The 20,895-nt window shown below is 42.2% G+C and overlaps 1 protein-coding gene across 1 annotated transcript; it reads right to left on the minus strand.

The window, feature by feature from the left end:
• Positions 1 to 4,904: 4,904 nt before the first annotated feature.
• Positions 4,905 to 20,417, minus strand: LOC147121792 (protein FAM78B). Its single transcript, XM_085982302.1, has 2 exons — positions 16,317 to 20,417; positions 4,905 to 7,713 (listed from the first exon to the last, which is right to left on the minus strand). Exons 1-2 carry the CDS (start codon positions 16,577 to 16,579, stop codon positions 7,191 to 7,193), a joined length of 786 nt encoding a protein of 261 aa, XP_085838428.1. The 5' UTR covers positions 16,580 to 20,417; the 3' UTR covers positions 4,905 to 7,190.
• Positions 20,418 to 20,895: the final 478 nt, after the last annotated feature.

A 20,895-nucleotide genomic window follows, 5' to 3' on the forward strand; every position in this document is an offset into this window, starting at 1 on the left:
ATCACCCAATATCACACTTACACACACTTCTAACAGAGGTCCCTAAATAGCATTCAACAGCAGGAATCCTGCCAATTCTGTCCCCATTGTAATCCAGAGGCACTGAGGCCAATTGTAGAATCCGCACCACTACCCCACCTGTCATCAGCTAACCCAGGACACACTCAAGATTAAACCCAGGATCTTCCAAGATAGATAGATTTCTAGACACAAAAGGCATCAAGGGGTATGGGGAGAGAGCGGGAATATGGTATTGAGATAGAGGATCAGCCATGATCATACTGAATGGCAGAAGGGCCGAATGGCCTACTCCTGCTCCTATTTTTCCATGTTTCTATGTTTCCTAGTTCTTATGGCAGTGTTATGGAAGCCTACAGCAATTTGTTACTCCCTTTTATCATATTAATTTTCCAAAATTATAATGTAGCCAATTTAGAAATTTTTGCAACCACCAGAGTTTTAGTAAGTCTTAATAGTTAAATAGGGTTAATTGCTCTGTTAACAACAACTCACATTTATATGGCACCTTTAACATAGTAAAACTTCCCAAGGTGCTTCACAGGAGCGTTATCAAACAAAGGCTGACACCGAGCCAAAGAAAGAGACATTAGGGCAGGTGACCAAAAGCTTGGTCAAAGAGGGAGGTTTTAGGGAGCGCCTTACAGGAGGGGAGAGAGGTGGAGAGGCAAAGAGGGAGTGATGGAGAGCAATGTTCCCATTAAGCAGTCTGGAGGTCCCACACAGGCCGCTTAGTGGCTTTTAAATGGAAAAACCATGCATGCGTGGAAATTTGAATGGGCCGGGCAGCCAGTTAAAGGGACCATGCACCCAAAAAAAATTAGCGGGAACATTAGTGGAGAGGCATAGGGAAGGAATTCCAGGACTTAGTGCCTAGAGGGCTGAAGGCACGGCTGACAATAGTGGGCTGAAGGATGCGGGGGATGCACAAGAGACCAGAGTTGGAGGAACGCAGAGTTCTCAGAGGAATGCAGGGCTGGAGGAGGTTACAGACATAGTAAGGGACGAGGCCATAGAGGGATTTGAACACGAGGATGAGAATTTTCAAATCTCTCTGTTAAAAAAGTGAACAAAATATTCTCATATGAATGCATTTAATGTTCATATAGTAATATCACAGTGTCATTTCTAGGCTATAAAGTTCAATTGCAAATAATAGCCACACAAGCAGGTCTCCTTGTGGACTGGCACTAATCCAATTATTCCTCTCAATCTTGTTTATTTTCACTTTGGTGCATTTTAAAACACTCAATGTGGCCATTTTTAAAAATATAGATCCAAGCGCACTATTTGCATTTCTGTCACATATCACATCTAATTGGGATGTTGGCACAAAAACAGTTTTTCACTGCAGCCCAAGTACAGTACAGCATTAACCAATTGAGCAATAAAACTGTACTATTCCCATTGGTCTCTGAAAATACATTTAGTTTGGACAGTGTATGGGGAGCTCTAAACTGGAGCTACTGTAAAACCAAAACAAAATACTGCGGATACTGGAAATCTGAAATAACAACAGAAAATACTGAAAATTTCAGATTGATGACCTTCCATCAGAACTCCTGGTGAAAAGGTCATCGACCTGAAACGCTAATGCTGTTTCTCCCTCCACAGATGCCGTCTGACCCGATGAGTGTTTCCAGAATTTATCTTCTGTTTTTTATTGCAGCTACTGCAACCTGCACTGTATTTTGTTCTGGAACTGCATGTAAACATAAAGTATGTTTCCTTCCCCAACACTGTTAATAGTCAAAAATAAAAATAGAAAATGCTGAAAATACTCAGCAGGTCAGGCAGCATCTGTAGAGAGAGAAACTGAGTTAATGGGCTCGATTTTGCCATTGGGGTCGGGCTGGGGCGTGTCAGGTGGTTTTCATGTCAGGACCCCGATTCCGATGTGAAGTGGGAAAAAAGTGCGATTTTCCCCTAATTGGGCACTTGATTTCCAGCGTGTGGGAACCCCTGGCCCAATTAGTCTTTCCATCTTGAAAGTCACCTCCGATGACGTCTTCAGTGCTGCTGGATTTAAGGACTGCAAGCAGCCTTGCTTCTTCTGGAGACTGGAAACGCTTTGGACATTGTATGAAGGACTTCATTTACCGACCATGTCCACCAGCAAGCAAAAGTGTGCACCTCGCTTTGATGAGCCCTCCCTCCAAGCTCTGTTGCAGGGAGCAAGATCTAATAAGGAGGTGCTCTTCCCTTCCTCAGGGAGAAAAAAGCCACCACAACAGACTAAAGCTGTGTGGCTGCAAGTGGCCCAGGAGGTCAATGCCATCTCTATGTGCCGCAGAACCTGGCTGCAGTGCAGGAAGACGTTTCATGACCTTCTCCGCACAGGAAAAATGAGTATGACTTTCTCATCACCCTCAATCTCATCCCCATTGCCTCTCCTCACCAGCACTCTGCTTTGCCAACTTCTTCCACCACATCCCACTTGACATTGACATCCCTGCATCTTTACCCATTCCTTCTCTCTCACTTAACTATTCGATCATGCAACCCTCACACTCCCTATCACTGTGATGCAATGACAACAACTTACAACACACAGGGAGGGCCCTTTGTCTCCTAAGCATCTATGCTATGCATTCTCTACACTCACTCCTTCATTCTCACTCAAACTCCACTTGTGTCCCTCATTGCAGGAAAAGAGAGCCCACAATAAGAGGGAAAGAGCGAGGACAGGAGGAGGGCCACCCTCAGTAGCCCAGCTCACCGCCTCGGAGGAGGTGGCCCTGGAAATTGCCGGGATCGAGGAGGATTCCCAAGTGGGGGACGGACAGGCAGGCGCATCACAGCAAGCTGGTGACAGAATAGTTTGGCATCTCTCTCATTGACATTGCATGAGTGACTGATGATGATTCTGATGCTCTAACAGATTGACTTATGATCATCTGCACAATTCACTGTGCATGCAACCTTTACCTCACATGGTTAACTCTTTCCTTTACTCCCCCACAGGACCACCGAGAGCCCCTGTCCCCACTGTCCAGGAGGAGGAGCCTAAGCTTCCAGACTCCTCAGAGGAAGCTACAACCTCTGAGGGCGCTCCATCAGCAGAACTAAGCACACCCTGCACCAGCGCAGACATTCACATCTCGGTGGGACCTTCGGGACATAGAGTAGAGTTGTCACCTGGTGTATCACAGCTCACAAGTGAGCATCAGTAAATGGTGGAGACAGGGACAGCAGTGGAGAGTCCTCGTCACAGTGGAGAGGATGCTCCCAGCTCAGCTCTGCTGCATGTTGACCGTGTGCCTCTGGGTCCATCCAGAAGGAGAGCGGTGCTGGAAATCCAGGATCAGGTGCAGGAGTCTCTGGCAGGTTTTGTCTCCAGGGTCGCTGCGAGTGTGGAGTGAATGGAGAAGTCCATCGCTAACATGAGCAGAGCCTTTGTGGAGGCGTTGGCGCATGAACGCATCAGCACGGAAAGGATGGCAACCTCCTTGGAAAGGATGACTACCTCCATGGTAAGGCTGGCTACCTCCATGGTAAGGCTGGCTACCATAGTAACTTGGGTGTAATGTGTTTAATTTTGAAAAACCATCAGTTGCTTATTGTCATAAAAAATTCTGATGGCAAACTGTTGCCGTTGTGGCATGTGTCATTTTGCTAATGGGACTTCCACATTGAGGGCTTAGGGCATCTTGCAATTGTCAGTATGGTGACCAGAGTGATAGGAATCCACAGGTTCTTGGCCATTGTCGATGGTCTGATAAGAAGGTGCGAGATAAAATTGTTTGATTGTGCAGGCTAAGCAAATCTGGCCAAGATGAGTGCGTCCCTTGCATCCCGGGCAGCAATGTGGTCGCGCGCTGGCGCCTTCTGGCCTGCGCAGCTTCAGGTGGGTGAGCAGCAGCTTGGCACTCCTGTTGTTGCTGCTGCTGTTGGTGGTGCTGTTGTTCATGGTTCTGCTGCTGCCACGGTTGGTCTTCGTCCGAATCTGATGTCCAGGAGGAAAGGAAATAAATGGTTCCCATGCTTCTGGTATATGCCTCAGTTGAGGAAGCGCTCAGTCAAGGTGGGGAGAGGGGTTTCCCAAGAGGCCACACTGGAGATGGGTGTCAGGCTCCAAACTTCCACAACAATGAGTAGGCCTGCTAAAAGTTCATCCAAACCTGAGACAACAAAGTTTTGCCACCTGCAAATGATGATTGCTGAAAACTCCTTTTTAATGGTGGAGCTACAGCTGTTAGTAAGCAGTCCACTTGTGAGGCCGCCAAGATTCACTGGCGTGTTCCAGAGGAGACATGCAGGACATGGGAAAAGTCAGAAAGGCCTCTCAAAATGGGATTATAGAGGCACTTAACTGGTTGTTAAGGGCCTTAAGGGCCTATCCAACCTCTTAGAGGCGGGATGGAAATGGGGTCAGAAAACACGCATTTGGGAAAATTGCTCAGAGGCGCGATGGAGGCGGGATCGGGCCCACCTGCCATTTTTTGCGATTTTATCACCTCACACGTCTCCAATCCCGCCTCTTGGGCCTGGCAAATCGAGCCCAATGTTTCAGGTCGATGACCCTTCGTCATAACTGGAAAAAGTTGGAGATGTAAAAGGTTTTTAAGCAAGTTGTAGGGGCAGGGAGAGGGGGGAAGGGAGGAAAGAACAAAAGAGAAGGTCTGTGGTAGGATGGAAGGCAGGAGAGATTAAGGGACAAAAGGGATGATGGTGCAAGGCAAAAGGAGATGGTAATGGGTCAAGGTAAGAAACAAAAGGTGGCTCTAGATGAAGTGTAAATGGCGATGGCAGGGTGATCAACAGCTGCCATGTGAGAGAGAGAAAAAAAATGATAGGGGCCGAGGTTATGGTCTGAAATTGTTGAACTCTATGTTGAGTCCAGAAGACTGTAAAGTGCCTAATCGAAAGATGAGGTGCTGTTCCTCGAGCTTACATTGAGCTTCATTGGAACAGTGTAATAGTCACCCTGGTGAGCCCAGATTTCACACAATAAAGCTCTCCCTCACCCAAATAATTAAACAACATATGGCCCATACAATAGTTTTATTGGGATGCATATGAAGCTTGAAGAGGCCAACATCCCTTTTGTTTTTGTGTACAATCCATGTTGATCTGTCCTAGATTTAGATTCGCAGCACAGAGGGATTTGGTAGCATTTCAGATCACACAAACCCAGGCCTCTCCAATTGAAAAGAGGTGTGAATTAATATATTTCATTGCACTTAGAAAAAATTGCATTTTTATTCCATTGTTTTCCAGCAATGAAAGTGACGTCATATTCCAGTATAAATGAACAAAACCAAAGTGCAAATTTCTCAGTTACAGAAAATGCATGCAATCTACCAACCAACAGCTTGTCACCTTTCAACCTCCAATTCACAGATTAGTGAGCCAAACACCTGCCAAACATCTGTGCTCCAGGGAGAGTCAGGTATGCTGTGGATCTCACTAGTTTATAAGGCACGCTGCAAAGCCAAGCTTCTTAGCAACACAACAAATCAGTTCATATTTTTCCAGGTGAATACCCAGTATTTAGCATCCTCCCATTTGATTTCAACATCATGGACTCAATTTGCAGTTTTTAAAAAAAAAATTGTTTTAAAAAACTTGACGTAAAAATAATGAAACACAATTTGTATAATATTCAGATGGTAAATGTAATTTTTACAGTATTCAGATGGGAAATTAAAGTATGAGGTCTTTTAATACAATGGTTTTGATTCGTATTGTACCAATCACAGAGATAGAATCATACAGCACAGAAGAAGGCCATTCGGCCCATCATGCCTGTGCTTGCTCTTTGAAAGAGCTCCCAATTAGTCCCACTCTTCTGCTCTTTCCCCATAGCCCTGCTGTTTTTTTAAAGTATATATCCAATTCCCTTGAGATCGAACCAAAGCCAGGGATCAGACGGAGGTGACAAATGTTAATTATGACAAATTGCCACTGAGCTCCTCCAGGCCCTCACTTGATGCTTTGGGAATGATGGCAGGAAAAGTCCATTCTTATGCACGCTCACCACTACTTCTCGTTACCCAGTCTGAAGACAGGCTGTAGCACCTATAATTAATAGTTGGCCGCACCAACCAGTAAATTACATGTATTGCAACTGATATAGCATTAGTCAACAGAACATTGCGATGTACTCAAAGTGCCAAAGGTACAATGTGGGACCATATCAAATAACGTTCAAATACAAATATTTGATGATTAACCAGATTAGGCGTTTCCCACTCATGAGCTAGCATATATGCTGAAAACTCTTATTCTTCCCAAATTAAGTTAGAAAGCATCAGAACCATTGTATTACCTAGCAGAAATCCTAACCAAACATCTGTCTTCGATATTGTGACAGCGTATACTAACCAAAAAAAATGTTAAATTAATATAAAATTGTTCTATTTTTCTCAAAGCGCATCGTTGTTTGTGCCGAGGTAAAAGGCATGGGTATTCTGACGAAATCTTCGGTTAAAATCACTGAAACCTATGGCACAATGCTTTAAAATCCCAGCCACTTTGGCACCTAAAGTTTGAATAACGATCACAGCAAGATAAATGCAGAGTGTCAAATGGGAGTTTTTTTTTTCTAATTTCCTTAAGGTTTCAATGCAGACCCATGAAAAACATTCCAAATAAATGCTGCCATTTTAATATAAAAAGTCATTCAATTGACTGCAATACTTGTGATATAGGCTCGAAATTACTCACAACACAGAAGAACTGAATGCACATGGATATTCCGAACCATAAATCTTCTTAACACGATATGCATGCAAAAAAGTTATCAATCAATCCGTCGAATAAATAGACAAGTAACAAGAGTAGGAAGCATCGTCTGACTGAAGCCTGCACTGCGGAGCAACATACGCCCCCGGGCAATTAGAAAATAGTGGTACCTTAATTCCCGTCACATTCAGCACCACGGCCAGTTCATCTGGACTGAGAACTTTGCCTTATCAAAAAAAAACACAAAAAGAATCAAGTGTTACCAGAACGGTTGTACAGTCGAATGACTTTTGTAAACAGCCACGCGAGATCCCGTGATATACATTTGAACCAAGGCTTCATTCACCTCCCTCAAACAAGTGCATAACCTGCATATCAAAAAAATAAAATCCAACCTCGTCCATTTCTTGCTGCTGAATGAAATAGGAGGTGTATAAAAAATCACGTTCTTATAAGTTTTCCTTAAACGGCTGCAGCCTCTGGTGCTATTTGGGAGGTATGACAACCAGAGGTAGACCACGTTTGGGTCTCCACATTAAAACCTGGGCGTCATTTGCGTTGGGTTTCACCAAGGCATTTGGAGGTATGGGCTCCATCCTGGTTAATATCCGAGGCTGTTCCTGCTGTGTCCTCCCAACAAGGTTAGCTCGATAGCCCAACGGGTTCGATGGGTCAACTTCTATGTCAACACGCATTCTCCATTTGATTGTCTGAAGTATAATCTTCTCTTTGCTGATTGTGTTCATGGCAACCAGCCAGGTGGTGAAACTTTGGTCTCTTTTAATCCTGGTCAGTTGTGACACGTTGCTCTCACTCACAGGTACCGCCCATGTCACACTCGGGTAAAAATTGTCGTTCATGCTGACTGAGAACCGAGACACCTTGTTTATAGGACCGACTAGTGTCACCGTCTCTGTAGTATTGCCATACCATGGATAGCTCACTCCATCAGAATCACTGATAGCTTTAACCCTGCCTTCTCGCAAATCAGGAAGTTCCCAGCTAGACCTGGATAAAGATAAATATATGTAAGCATTTTTTGTAGGCCGCTGGAGTTAACTCACAAAGTATTCGTTCAGTTGAATTTTACGAACCAAATAAATAAAGCGTTAACGTTTCAAATAATAGGAGCATTCAAAACGCAGCTGGGTACTATAATGGGAGAGTGAGGGTGTGGGAGGGATGAGCTTCAGTGGGATGAATGGCCTTTGCTGATCCTTGACATTTTATGTTATTAAATTAATTTTGTTCGCATTACTGAAAAATAGTGAGGTGGAATTTATAGATAGGTTTATATTCATTGTTAGGAATAAAGGTTTTGTGCAAAGGCTCTTTCTCTCGACGAGTGATCACATTTTAAAATATTGAATTGAAATGTTATTAGGGATTGTGGCGGGGTATTGTTGATGTTGCTGTATGATCCAGGTTTATAATTGTTACTAGGAAATGGGAAAGGTCTCCTCTAACATCGCAGGTTTCATCAACCCCACTCCTTCTCCACATTACTTATTTGGTTGTATTTGAATTTCGAGGAAGTGGGTACAATGACTGAACTGTGTTGCAACATGTTGCATTTTAACTACATCACTATTGTCGAGTGGTGTGACGTTGTCAGTCATATATCTTACGACTGATTTATGGCACCTCTGTGGAGTAGATTAGTTCTTTGATGTTGAGAATAGGCAGTTGATGAGTCAAGTTGTGCTTGTTCATCAAAATTCTCTTTTATACTTTTAAACAGGCTGAGGAGAAAGGGAAATTATTTAATAAAAAATGTGCAGCACTGCCTATGGCTGTATGTGTCCACTGCTTCTGAGAAATGTATAATTCAACATTAATATAATAGCAAAATACTGCGGATGCTGGAAATCTGAAATAACAACAGAAAATGCTGGAAATACTCAGCAGGCCAGGCAGCATCGATAAATTAATTCTACCAGTCCCCTGTCTATATTTTAACTTCCTCAAGCTGCCTTCCAAAGGAAAATCCTTGCGATTTACCCAATCTCTGTAACTTCCCCCTGCCCTACAAGCCTCTTAGAAGTTTGCGTTCCTCCAATTCTTGCCTCTTGAGCATGCCCCGCTTCCTTTATCCCACCACTGGCAGCTCTGCTTTCCTCTCTCTCTGCCCGAAGCTCTGGAATTCCCTCCCTAAACCTCTCTGTCTCTCCGCATCTCTCTCCTTCTTTAAGATGTTCCTTAAAACCTACCACTCACCTGTCCTAATGTCTCCTTCTTTGGCTCTGTGTCAATTGTTGTCTGATTGTACTCCTGTGACGCGCCTTGAGACGTTTTACTACCTTAAAGGCGCTATCTAAATGCAAGTTGCTGTTGTAGTGCCAAAGTCACTCCTCCAGGATAGGCTATCGTTTTAAAAGAGCCTTGCATTAATCCCTGGAGTATACTCATATCAGGAAATGTATAATTAATTGTGGAAGAACAAATTAGTTTGTCAAGCCTTGTCATATTGGCACTTCATTAGCGAGAACAAGTCAATCCACATGTTTTAGAGAAACGAGAAGAAGAAAAAATGTAGAAATGTAGTCAGTCACTGCATCGTTTTCCTCGAGATTACATGAGATGAGTGTAATTATTTACCCAAGTAATAAAAAGTTTATCCAATGTATCTATGATGGAATGGATCTTACATGGTAACTGTCGTGGTTAGAGAAATCAAACAACATTTTACACGGATACAAATGATGCTGGAAATCTGAAATAAAAACAGAAAATGCTGGAAATACTCAGCAGGTCGGACAGCATCTGTGGAGAGAGAAACATTTTACACTATTCTGATAGACCCATCCCTTGTCTGTTTCTGACAAGGAAGGAGTTGCAGTTTTCAGGTAACGTTGTTATAACCTGCTGGCCCAGAGATCTCAATTGAAAACTTAAACCATAACAAGGTTTACACAAAGACGGTTTGAAAAGTCAAAATGAAAACACATTTTTAGAATATTTAAGATTTTAAAGCAAACCATCCTTAGGAAAATAATTTGAGATGGAGTCCTTTTTAAAAAAAAAAATAGTATTGAGGGGATTATTTTTGTGCAGCAAACTAGCCCTCTGGAGCTTAAGTTTCAATCTTCCTATTGGTTGTAACGGTTTTAGGTAAAATAAATCTAGGCAGTTTCAAACGTAGTAAGTATGGGTCCACACAACCGCTCATGATTAGCACTAGTTGACATTCCTTGACATTCAACTGCATTTCGATCGCCGAATCCCCCACCATCAACATCCTGGGGGTCACCATTGACCAGAAGGTTAACTGAACCAGCCACCTAAATACTGTGGCTACAAGAGCAGGTCAGAGGGTGGGTATTCTGCGGCGAGTGACTCACCTCCTGACTCCCCAAAGCCTTTCCACCACCTGCAAGGCACAAGTCAGGAGTGTGATGGAATACTCTCCACTTGCCTGGATGAGTGCAGCTCCAACAACACTCCAGAAGCTCGACACCATCCAGGACAAAGCAGTCTGCTTGATTGGCACCCCATTCACCACCTTAAACATTCACTCCCTGCACCACTGCTGCACCATGACTACAGAGTGTACCATCTACAAGATGCACTGCAGCAACTCACCAAGGCTTCTTCAACAATCCCACGATCTCTACCACCTAAAAGGACAAGGGCAGCAGGCGCATGGGAACACCATCACCTCCAAGTTCCCCTCCAAGTCACACATCATCCTGACTTGGAAGTATATCGCCATTCCTTCATCATCGCTGGGTCAAAATCCTGGAACTCCCTCACTAACAGCACTGTGGGAGGGAGTACCTTCACCACACGGACTGCAGCGTTTGAAGAAGGTGGCTCATCACCACCTTCTCAAGGGCAATTAGGGGTGGGCAATAAATGCTGGCCTTGCCAGTGACACCCACATCCCAAGAACGAATAAAAAAACTAGTTGCATTACATTGACAATGGGGACAGCAAGCAGAGCAAACACGGGATATGGAATGACATTCACTGGTGCACTTGGGCTGCCGTTTTTGATGTGGGGGTGGGGGGGTCCTAAAAATGCATTGCTGGGTAGTGTTTATGTGCTTCTGCTTGCATTATATGTGAAGAGAGAGTGTGTGATGCTAACAAGGGATGCCAAAAGTGCAAAGCGTATTATTCCCCAGCATTAGCATCTTTCATAATACAAACTGCCGAGAAATCTGACGTTTAAATCCGAACTTGTTGCAAAATGTATACGGCTGACTATTGTAACCTGTACAAAACTAACAAGCCCCAAAAGAGACTAAAGATTTTAAGTTATGATTTTGCAAGAAAAGTATATAAGTATATAAGAGTATAGTGTGTGTGTAATATAAGGGTAAATTGTACGATTTTGCTCTCCTAGTGTAGGGCTTCCTGTTAATGGGGAATCTGGTCACAAAGGTCAGTGTCCTCCATTTGTAACCAGCACCATTTTCCAGTTCTGAACTTTAATGGATGGGAAATCATGTGAGCCATGAGCAGGGGCGCTGACCTTTGAGCCCAAATTTCCGCCGTTCGCCCCCATTGCGCGTCAAAGTCCTAACACTGACCCTCTAATCTTAACGAAGAAGTTTAACTGCCTTATAATAGCTTGTGAAAGATTGAGCCACACGTTGGACTTTAGGCCTGCTGTGTCTCGGGGTAGTAGGGCGCAGGTCGATTCCTGCTAGCTCTTCCCCACACAGTGAATTCTAAAATCAGTTGTGCCATCAGAGCATTGCACCGAGCAAAGCCGGTCACCTCCCCAGACAAAGGGAGGTTTTATTCTGGAGGGAAAGTGGGGCATTGGCCGAGATATGGGAACAGGTCACCTGCTCACCCCCATCAGCCAGTCCAGTACAGGGCACAGTGAGAGATATTAAAAACGAGAGAAATAAAATGAATTCTGAGAAAAGGGTGAGGCTTATAAAATGTGCATTGTAAAGTTTCAAAGCTAGGCTGAAATACTGCTTTGCTGGTCTTGGATCACGAAGAAATGACAGAGTTTTCTCTTTTTAGCGACAGTCTTTGGCAGTACAAAGTAATCATAAATCTATTGGATACGCTAATTGACTGTTGGCCCTTCACATTTCCTTATGTTCTTATATAAAAGTTTGATTTTACAAGAAAAACGGCTAGGCCGAAATTGGCTCCTGGTATCACTCTATCCTGATACTGTTTAAAGTCCCATAATGTGAAGCAACAGGTTCATCACTAAACCATTGTTTAATAACATAATTGTTCCAAAAGACGGGAATCAAAAATAGCCGAATACTGTTTTAACTTCTAAGAAGAACATTTAAAAAATCGTAATACAAAAAGAAAAAACTTTTTGATTTAAAAAATCGTATTATCTTATCTGGACCATGCATTTCACCCAGAGCTTGCTGCAAGAAGTAAGACCGCTCAGTATAATAGGCAACCGGCAGGAACATTCAGATTACAACAAGTGCACTTTAGATGCTGTTTAATTCCCCCCCCCCCCCCAATATTTTTTACATTCATGGCTTAGATCAATACAAGAAAACGAACAGTTCACGATGAATGGGGTTACTTTCGTAGTAATTATTATTCTCTAGTTTCTGTGCCATCAATCTGATGTTTTATTTACTTGATTAAAGCTGCCCTTTGTTGATGTTGCTACAGTGGGAACCTTTTTTTATGAAGCCTTTCAATTTGCCAACCGTTTCCTCCCAGACAATAACCATGAGCTCAGCAAAAACAGCTGCGAGGCTTCACTCCGATAATAATGTGCTGTTCTTCGCAGAAGTGGTTCGAATAAATCAGCGTGCAATAAAACAACACCGTCATGATGTAGTGAGGTCGCTCCTCTGACCAGCTGACAATAGCCTTGCGGAGATCCTGATGGCATTGTCAGTTGGAGGAGTTGCACCCGACTGGTGTGAAAGCAAATGACAATGACGCGGCTCTGTACAAAGATCTAGCTTGAAAAGGTGCGGAAGCTGGTTCCGTTTTAGGATAAAGGGAATTGGCGATTTATTGAACTGGGGCTTCGCTGGTGGGGGTGGAGCGGGGGCGGGGCGGGTTGAGGGCGACTAGCACTCTGCAAGCTTCCATAACGTATTAAGGTGAGATTCGTTGTATTTAGACTGGAGATGAAGTCTTTATTCAATCATCCAGAAATATTGTCTCAATGAGAAAACCATAGTCGCCAGCAAAACACTGCAGTCCCTCGGCATCCCCACGCCCATCCCACTCCCAATGGATGTCATTTAAACAAAAAGATTTGAAATTGACAGGTGCCTGGCCGAATGTTTAATTTAAGCAAACGATTGTTGTCATTAATTGAGCGATGTGGCATTTTACTAAGGGCAGGATAAATATAAGGTGGCTCTAGAAGGTTTTTGATGTACTTAATATCCATGGGTGTATATTTAGTACAGAATTACTAACAGTTATCTGTTGTGACAGTAAGTGGGCTGACAGGATATAACTAACGGGAGGGGAGTCGTGTCTGAGTAGGCAGGACTGTTTCCTCCATATATTATAAACAGTACGTTAGCTGTACGGGGCAGTAAAACAGTACATATTCAACACTGCAAATGCACCTGTCTCTCTGTACGAAGCATAGTCGCTCAGGAAGGACAACTTGATCTTTAGGGCAGATGAGCCAAGCATAAGGAGAAGTGCAATGTACCAAATGGCTTGCTGCTTACTCCCTGTATATGGAATTCTTGAGCCAGACACCGTCTTTAAATGCATAATCCCGATCCAGGATTACTCATAGAGTCATAGAGTCATAGAGTTATACAGCACAAAAATTCAGATTTCCAATGCTCATAATTTTATTAAGCCATTATTTAATATTCCCTATGTTAGCACTCAAGAAGGCTTGGCGAATTATAATAATGTTACTATATATGGAGAGAGGCAAAGTAATCAGTTCATTTAAACTAGAGATTACTGTAGAATAAATTAATTAGGTAAATGAGTCATTTTAATATACAGTGCACTCTGTAGAAACATTAACCTAAATCTAATCCCCATCCATAAAAATAATGGGGCAAACATTACACTTTGGGCTGTAATGACATCGACAATTATAGCCTTCCCCCAAATGCGTTTTCTGTATAAAAAAATGGAATAATCAGACAAATCGGTTCCCCCATAAATCGACGACAATGCACGGCAGAATTGTAAGAAGTTTTAAAAAAAACTTTCAGCCATTGAAAGGGTTTTAAAAAGCAGAGTTTTAGGGTGGGGGGTCGAGCAGACAAAACCCAGCAAATAAAATGGGAGGGGGGGGCTACAATAGATGTATCTATGAGGAACGGTGTCCAGGCTGCACAGGAAAGGTGTTAGAATTTAGCTTTTAAAATTTACAAAATATATGCAACAGATTAATTGCTACTCATCCTTGTGTTCAAACCCCTCCATGGACTCGCCCCTCCCTATCTCTGTAACCTCCTCCAGCTCCACAACCCTCCTAGATCTCTGCCGCTTGGCCTTTTGCTCATACACGATTTTCCTCGCCCCACCGCCGTGCCGTCAGCTGCCTGGGCCCTAAGCTCAGGAATTCGCTCCCTAAACCTCTTTGCCTCTCTCTCCTCCTCTAAGTCGATCTTTAAAGCCTACCTCTTTGACCAAGCTTTGGTCACCTGTTGAAATATCTCTTTATGTGACTCAGTCTCAAATTTTGTTTGATAGTGGCTCCTGTGAAGCACCTCGAGACCTTTTTACTACCTTCAAGACGCGGGAGAAATGCAAGTTGTTGTTGACATAAGCGTTATCTATTAACTTTTGCGCTATCGAAGTAGTTTGATATAGTTGGATCTCAGCAACAATACAACTAAGCACTTTCCTTTTGTTGGTTTAAAGATTTGTCAACGTGATTCCGTTTGTTGCCGAGGAATGTGACAGATACATGCGTGGTGAACATAAAGATACAGTATGGTGATGAGAAGGACAGCGTTTTAAGGCATCTTCATTCGCAAGGACGATGAGATAGTGACATGTAAGACAACAGCAATCTATCCATATCACATCACTGGCCTCAGCTATGTAAAGAACTTGGAGATGTTCTATATTTGGCGCCTGCCAGAACTCTTTCTTGTCTAGTATTGATTGGGATTTTCAACACAGAGGGGAAGATTCAGCCTACAGTGTCCCTTTCCATCAGTCTCCTGCACCTGTCCATTTCAGGTCAATTTCGCGTATTCTGAAATTAACATCCCGTTGAGTGTGCTCAGTAACAAGTCTGTCAATAAAGACTGCTGACGTTTTAAAGCAGAGACAGTTTTTAATTGGCTGTCGCTAGATTTTAAACATAGGTTCATGGAAAGTGACAGAACTTTAAATTTAAAGGGGGGGGGGAGGGGAAACCACTACAAAATGAGGGAAAGGCGTGCCCTTACTGATTTCAAATTATGTAAATGTTTAGGCTTTCTGCTACGCGATTTTGACATTAAAAATATCAATCGATCGTCTGTACGCTAGAAGAGCAATGCCATAGATTCCCTGGAGTTGTTTTGTGTTGATTGTGAAAGAGATCCAAAAAAAAATCCCAGACTGGTTTCCCCGCGAAGTATCAAGGTAGTATTTTGGAACTTGAAATTTTACTGTCAGTCGGACTGAACCGTTACCCCCCGTGCATCCAGCGTCTAACAAGCGAGCTCCAATCGAAGTCCAACATATTTCACGTTATTTTATTTTGCAGAATAAAGTCTGGCTTTTCATAATCATTAAAGAGAATGCGGAGGTTCGAGTTGCAATATCCCACTTTGCCTGCAGTTTTAATACAAAAATGTATCTAATTTCTATAGCCATTTCACTATTACCATTATTTAAAGTTCGGTAGCAGTAGCCAATGATTAAGCAACTTCAGATATCAGTCTAACTACACGCTGATCACGGCTGGCTTGTTAAGTTTAATTTGAATTCGTGAAATTGACGTGGAATCATGATGTGAATCATAGATAAACCTGGCATTGCATCTTTAAATAGGCACCTTGTTTTTTAAATAAACTATTTCTAATAGTTTGCGTGGTAGACAATTGCAAGACATCTAACACCGCAATTGCATTCATATATAGTCATCTTTAACCGCCTCACTGAAGCATGACTCCCATTCCATAGAAAGAAACGTGGGCGGGTGAGCATGTTTAGTCTGAGAGTGTTGGTCTGCACAGAAATTAACTGTTTAGCTACATAAATAAGCACACAGTTAATGACGCTCCCATCACTAAATTTAAGCATATATTGTGCCGCAAAGACAGAACGGGGACGCATTGAGTGACCATGCAGTGATAAATTAATGAAAATCCCGCATATAAAAACCAAATCTCCACTTTATTTACACACTATGCTACTGAATGAATTACATACAATCCTCACTCGTGCACAGTAATACTAATTAAGGTCATTGAAGCTACAACACCTATTCACCACAGCCGAATTGTACAATTAGCATTATTACCACTGACGTGCAAGTGTATTTAAATAAGATGAGGTGTTATGTAAGTTTATTGGATTGCAATCCATTTAACAAGTGCTAAATTGTCTTTTTTTGGATTGGTCATGTTGCAATACCCACTGTTGTCTGTTAATTATATATTATCATAGCACGATGCATTGCTGAATTAAATGTCAGTGCATTTCATATACTATACCGTGTTAAATTCCCTTACATTCCGAGGTCGCTGTAAGTGTTGAAAAATTCCATTTGGTTGCAAGCTTGGATCCATCCAACTACCCACGTTTCGTTCCTGGGGACGGGGGGCATCACCACCCGTGCGGATGCCTTGAAGTATGGTGTCTTGTACCGTAAAACAATAGGAGAATTTTCTTCTATTATAGTTGGGCATTGATCAATCGTAGCAGAAACGTCATACACCACTATATTCTCTCGCCGTATCCTTGATTTACAAGTTATACTCTGAATGCAACCCATCCTTCCAGGGTTAAAATATATATATTGTATATGTATAATTTAAGAAAAAACAAAGAAGGTTGAAAATAGAGGCTGTGCAAAATTCAGCACCGGCACTAGTCGCTATTGCTGAGCGCGTCAATTTTATACTGTCTTTTGTCTTCAGGTTTAATTTTCTGTTTGAATTCGGGTCCAGACTAGTCCCTTTTTTTTGTTTTTTTTCCTCCTCCTTATTGTCATGTCACAAACGGCAGGAAGCAGGAGGAAGACGAGGCAGCATATTGGCAAAAAGATAAGAAGAGCGAGAGGATATGCGGGTTTCCCGTTGTAATATAGTGGCACTGGAAGCAGAGGAAACGCACTGTAACCACTGATTCCAGCATAGTCTGCATTTGTTTTGGAGCCACATAGAATAACACAGCCTTTCTTCCGCCTTCATAGGTAACGGTTAATGAACTGTCGGATCCATTCCTTCGTTGAAACAGAAATGAATCTACCGTGAGACGTTAAAAAATAAATCCACTCCTTTAAAAAAATAAATTAAGCACGGTACATTTTCACGGTAAGTAGAGAGTACCTTCATTGTCTGTCGCACAGCACGCTGTCCATTGCTGTGTTGCTGAAGATGAATGCAATCGGTTGCGAGAGAGAGAGAGAAAAAAAACCTTTTTGTTCCTCCAGAGACCCCATAGGCTGGAGATCCCCAGTAAAGCAGGATCAAGAGAATGCTCTCCCACTGGCTCAGGATTCCCAGAGATTAGGCTATCGAGCGGCGCCCCCTTATGCACGACCAATTCCTCGTTCGTCTCAGATACGTGGACTGAAGAACCGTACCGTTCCTGTATTAAATCATGAATTATACGTCGGTCATATTTGCATATGCTCAACTAGACTGTTCAAACCTTTGGAATTAATTTCAAAAACGGAATCTGATGTCGTTACAGGTACCCGATAGGCAAAAAGGGCTGCCTTTAGTCCCACAACTATTGTGTGTGCCCTCGAATAACCGCATGGCAGTATATATATATAATATATAACATATATAACTGCAACCCCACACATCTGCGCGGTAGAGATCAAATAGCTATAAATCCGAAATAAAAACAGCACGTGAAAAGTGAATAGACAAGTTAAGCCTTACTCAGAAGTTCAGATCTGATGAAAGATGTGTCTGAACCGTTAACCATTCTGTGTGGCTGCATCTCCTATGTATATCCAGCACTTATATTTCATCCGCGCAACACACGCTGTGAAATGCAGTAAATAATTTGCCGTTCAAGGAATTTTGAATTGAATTTTTTTAATAAACTCCCATCATAAACTATCAATTGAATTAATATAGCTTTGTTAAACGCGATTTGTGTATAAATTCAAACAGTTACTGTGCTTATTAAAAAGTGTTTGCAAACTTTGTGGGGAGAAAGAAAATCAAAAGAGCTACCTCTCACTTTGCCTCTCGTGACGTTAAGTGTTCCCAATCCACGGCGTGCTTGTAAACAGATTTCACAGCTTGTTTTTCTCTATAGAATGAGAGGATTTGCAAAACAATTGAATGCTCTCCACAGATGTCAGCTGTGGCTCCATGGCAGCACTCTGGCCTCTGAGTCGTGTGTGTTCAAGACCCACTCCAGAGACTTGAGCATAAAATCTAGGCTGACAGTGCAGTACTGAGAGAGGTGAGGACATTAAACCGAGACCCTAAAAGATCCCGTGGCACTATTTGAAGAAGAGCAGCATGCCCCCTGGCCAATATTTATCACTCAACCAACATCACTAAAATCTCATTGCTGTGAGCAAATTCTATATGCTGCGTTTCCTATATTACAACAGCAACACTTCAAAGTACTTCATAGGAACAGGAATAGGCCACCCAGCCCTATTCCACCATTCAATTAGATCATGGCTGATTTGTATCCTAACTCCATCCACCCTTATATCCTTTCTAAGGTGGGGTAACCAGAACGGTACACAGTAATCCAGATGTGGTGTAACTAGGGTTTGGTACAGCTGTAGCAAAACTTAATCACCCTTACATTCTAGCCCTCTAGATATAAAGGCTAACATTCTATTAGTCTTTTGGATTTTTTTTTATACACTACATTTTAGTGATCTGTGTACATGGACCCCTAAATCTCTTTGGACTGCCACTGTTCCTAACTTTTCACCATTTAAATAATACTTGTATCTATCCTTTATTGGTCCAAATTGGATGACCTCACACTTAGCTGCACTGAAATCCATCTGCCATAGTATTGCCTACTCACTTAATCTATTAATGTCTCTTTATAATGTTATGCTCCCATCTACACTACTTACTAAGCCATCAATTATTGTTGCAAACTTGGATATATGGCTCTCTATTGCATTAACTAACCCATTAATAAATATAGCGAATAGTTCAGGCCCCAATACAGATCCTTGTGGGACACCAGTAATCACTTAAGTGTCAACTGTGGCTCAGTTAGTAGCACACTTGCCTCTGAGTCAGAAGGTTGTGGGTTCAAATCCCAGTCCAGGGAACTTAAGCACATAAAGTTAGGCTGACACTTCAGGGGAGTGCTGCAGTGTTGGAGGTGCAGTCTTTCGGATGAGATGTTAAACCAAGGCCCCATCTGCTCTCTCAGGTGGATGTAAAAGATCCCATGGCACTATTTCGAAGAAGAGTAGGGGAGTTATCGCCAGTGTCCTGGCCAATATTTATTCCTCAACCAAAAAAACAGATGATCTGGTCACTGTCGTTGCTGTTTGTGGGAGATTGCTGTGCGCAGATTGGCTGTGGCATTTCCCACATTACAACAGTGACTTCACTTCAAAAGTACTTCATTGACTGTAAAGTGTTTGAGACGTCCGGTGGTCGTGAAAGGCACTATATAAATGCAAGTCTTTCTTTTTTCTCTCCTTCCAATTTGTGTATATGCACACTCTGTCTTCTACCAGCTAACCAATCTCCTAACCAGGTCAATAGTTTGCCTTCAATTCCATGAGCTTTAATTTTAGCTAACAGTCTCTTATGTCAAACCTTATTGAATGCCTTCTGGAAGTCCAAAAAACTACATCTATAGACATTCTCCTGTCTAATACTTTAGTTACCTCCTCAAAAAATGCAATTAGGTTCGTTAGACATGACCTATCCTTTACAAATCTATGTTGGCTCTCTCTAATCAGCTCACATTTCTCTAAGTGCTCAGTCACTCTGTCCTGAATTATAGATTCCAGTAACTTCCCCAACAGATGTTAGACTAACCTCTATAATCTCCTGGCTTCTCTCTCTCGCACCTTTCTTAAATAATGGAGTTACATTTGCAATTTTCCAATCTAAAGGGACAATTCATGAATCGAGAGAGCTTTGGAAGATTATGGCGAAAGCATCTACAATTTGTTCACCTACTTCCTTTAAAACCCATTGATTCATTGACTGTAAAGAACTTTGGGCATCCTGAGATTGTGAAAGGTGCGAATTAAATGCAAGTTCTTTTTTCTTTTTCCAATGCATGGTATTGTAGCAGTAATGCATGCATTGTCTATACAGTGTTGCAAGAAAAGTGAGCGAGAACAAGGTTGATGAAGCCTAAACCCATGCAGGTCTGATGCAGCAGTGTAATCAATGCAATGCATGCAGATCTGTTGCAGTGGTACAATCTGGTGGTTGATACATTCAGTACGAATAGCTGTGTGGTGCTATCCATATTAATATATGCAGATATGCTGCTGTAGTTCAGTCAATGCTATTCCAAGCACGTCTGCTGCTGCCGTTCATTCAATACAAACACATGCACGTCTGGTCTGCTACTGAAGTTCATTCAATGCTAATATGTGTAGGTCTGTTGCTGCAGTTCATTCAATTCCAATAAATGCAGGTCCAATGCTACAGTTCATACAATGCTAATAAATGCAAGCATTGCTGCAATTCATTCAATGCTAATAAATGCAGGTGTTGCTGCAGTTCATTCAATGCTAATAAATGCAGGTGTTGCTGCAATTCATTCAATGCTAATAAATGCAGGTATTGCTGCAATTCATTCAATGCTAATAAATGCAGGTGTTGCTGCAATTCATTCAATGCTAATAAATGCAGGTGTTGCTGCAATTCATTCAATGCTAATAAATGCAGGTGTTGCTGCAGTTCATTCAATGCTAATAAATGCAGGTATTGCTGCAATTCATTCAATGCTAATAAATGCAGGTATTGCTGCAGTTCATTCAATGCTAATAAATGCAGGTGTTGCTGCAATTCATTCAATGCTAATAAATGCAGGTGTTGCTGCAGTTCATTCAATGCTAATAAATGCAGACGTTGCTGCAGTTCATTCAACGCTAATAAATGCAGGCATTTCTGC

The sequence above is a fragment of the Somniosus microcephalus genome, chromosome 3 (genome assembly GCF_052327205.1).
Source record: "Somniosus microcephalus isolate GS21.2 chromosome 3, FLI_Smic_1.0, whole genome shotgun sequence".
Lineage (NCBI taxonomy): Eukaryota > Metazoa > Chordata > Chondrichthyes > Squaliformes > Somniosidae > Somniosus > Somniosus microcephalus.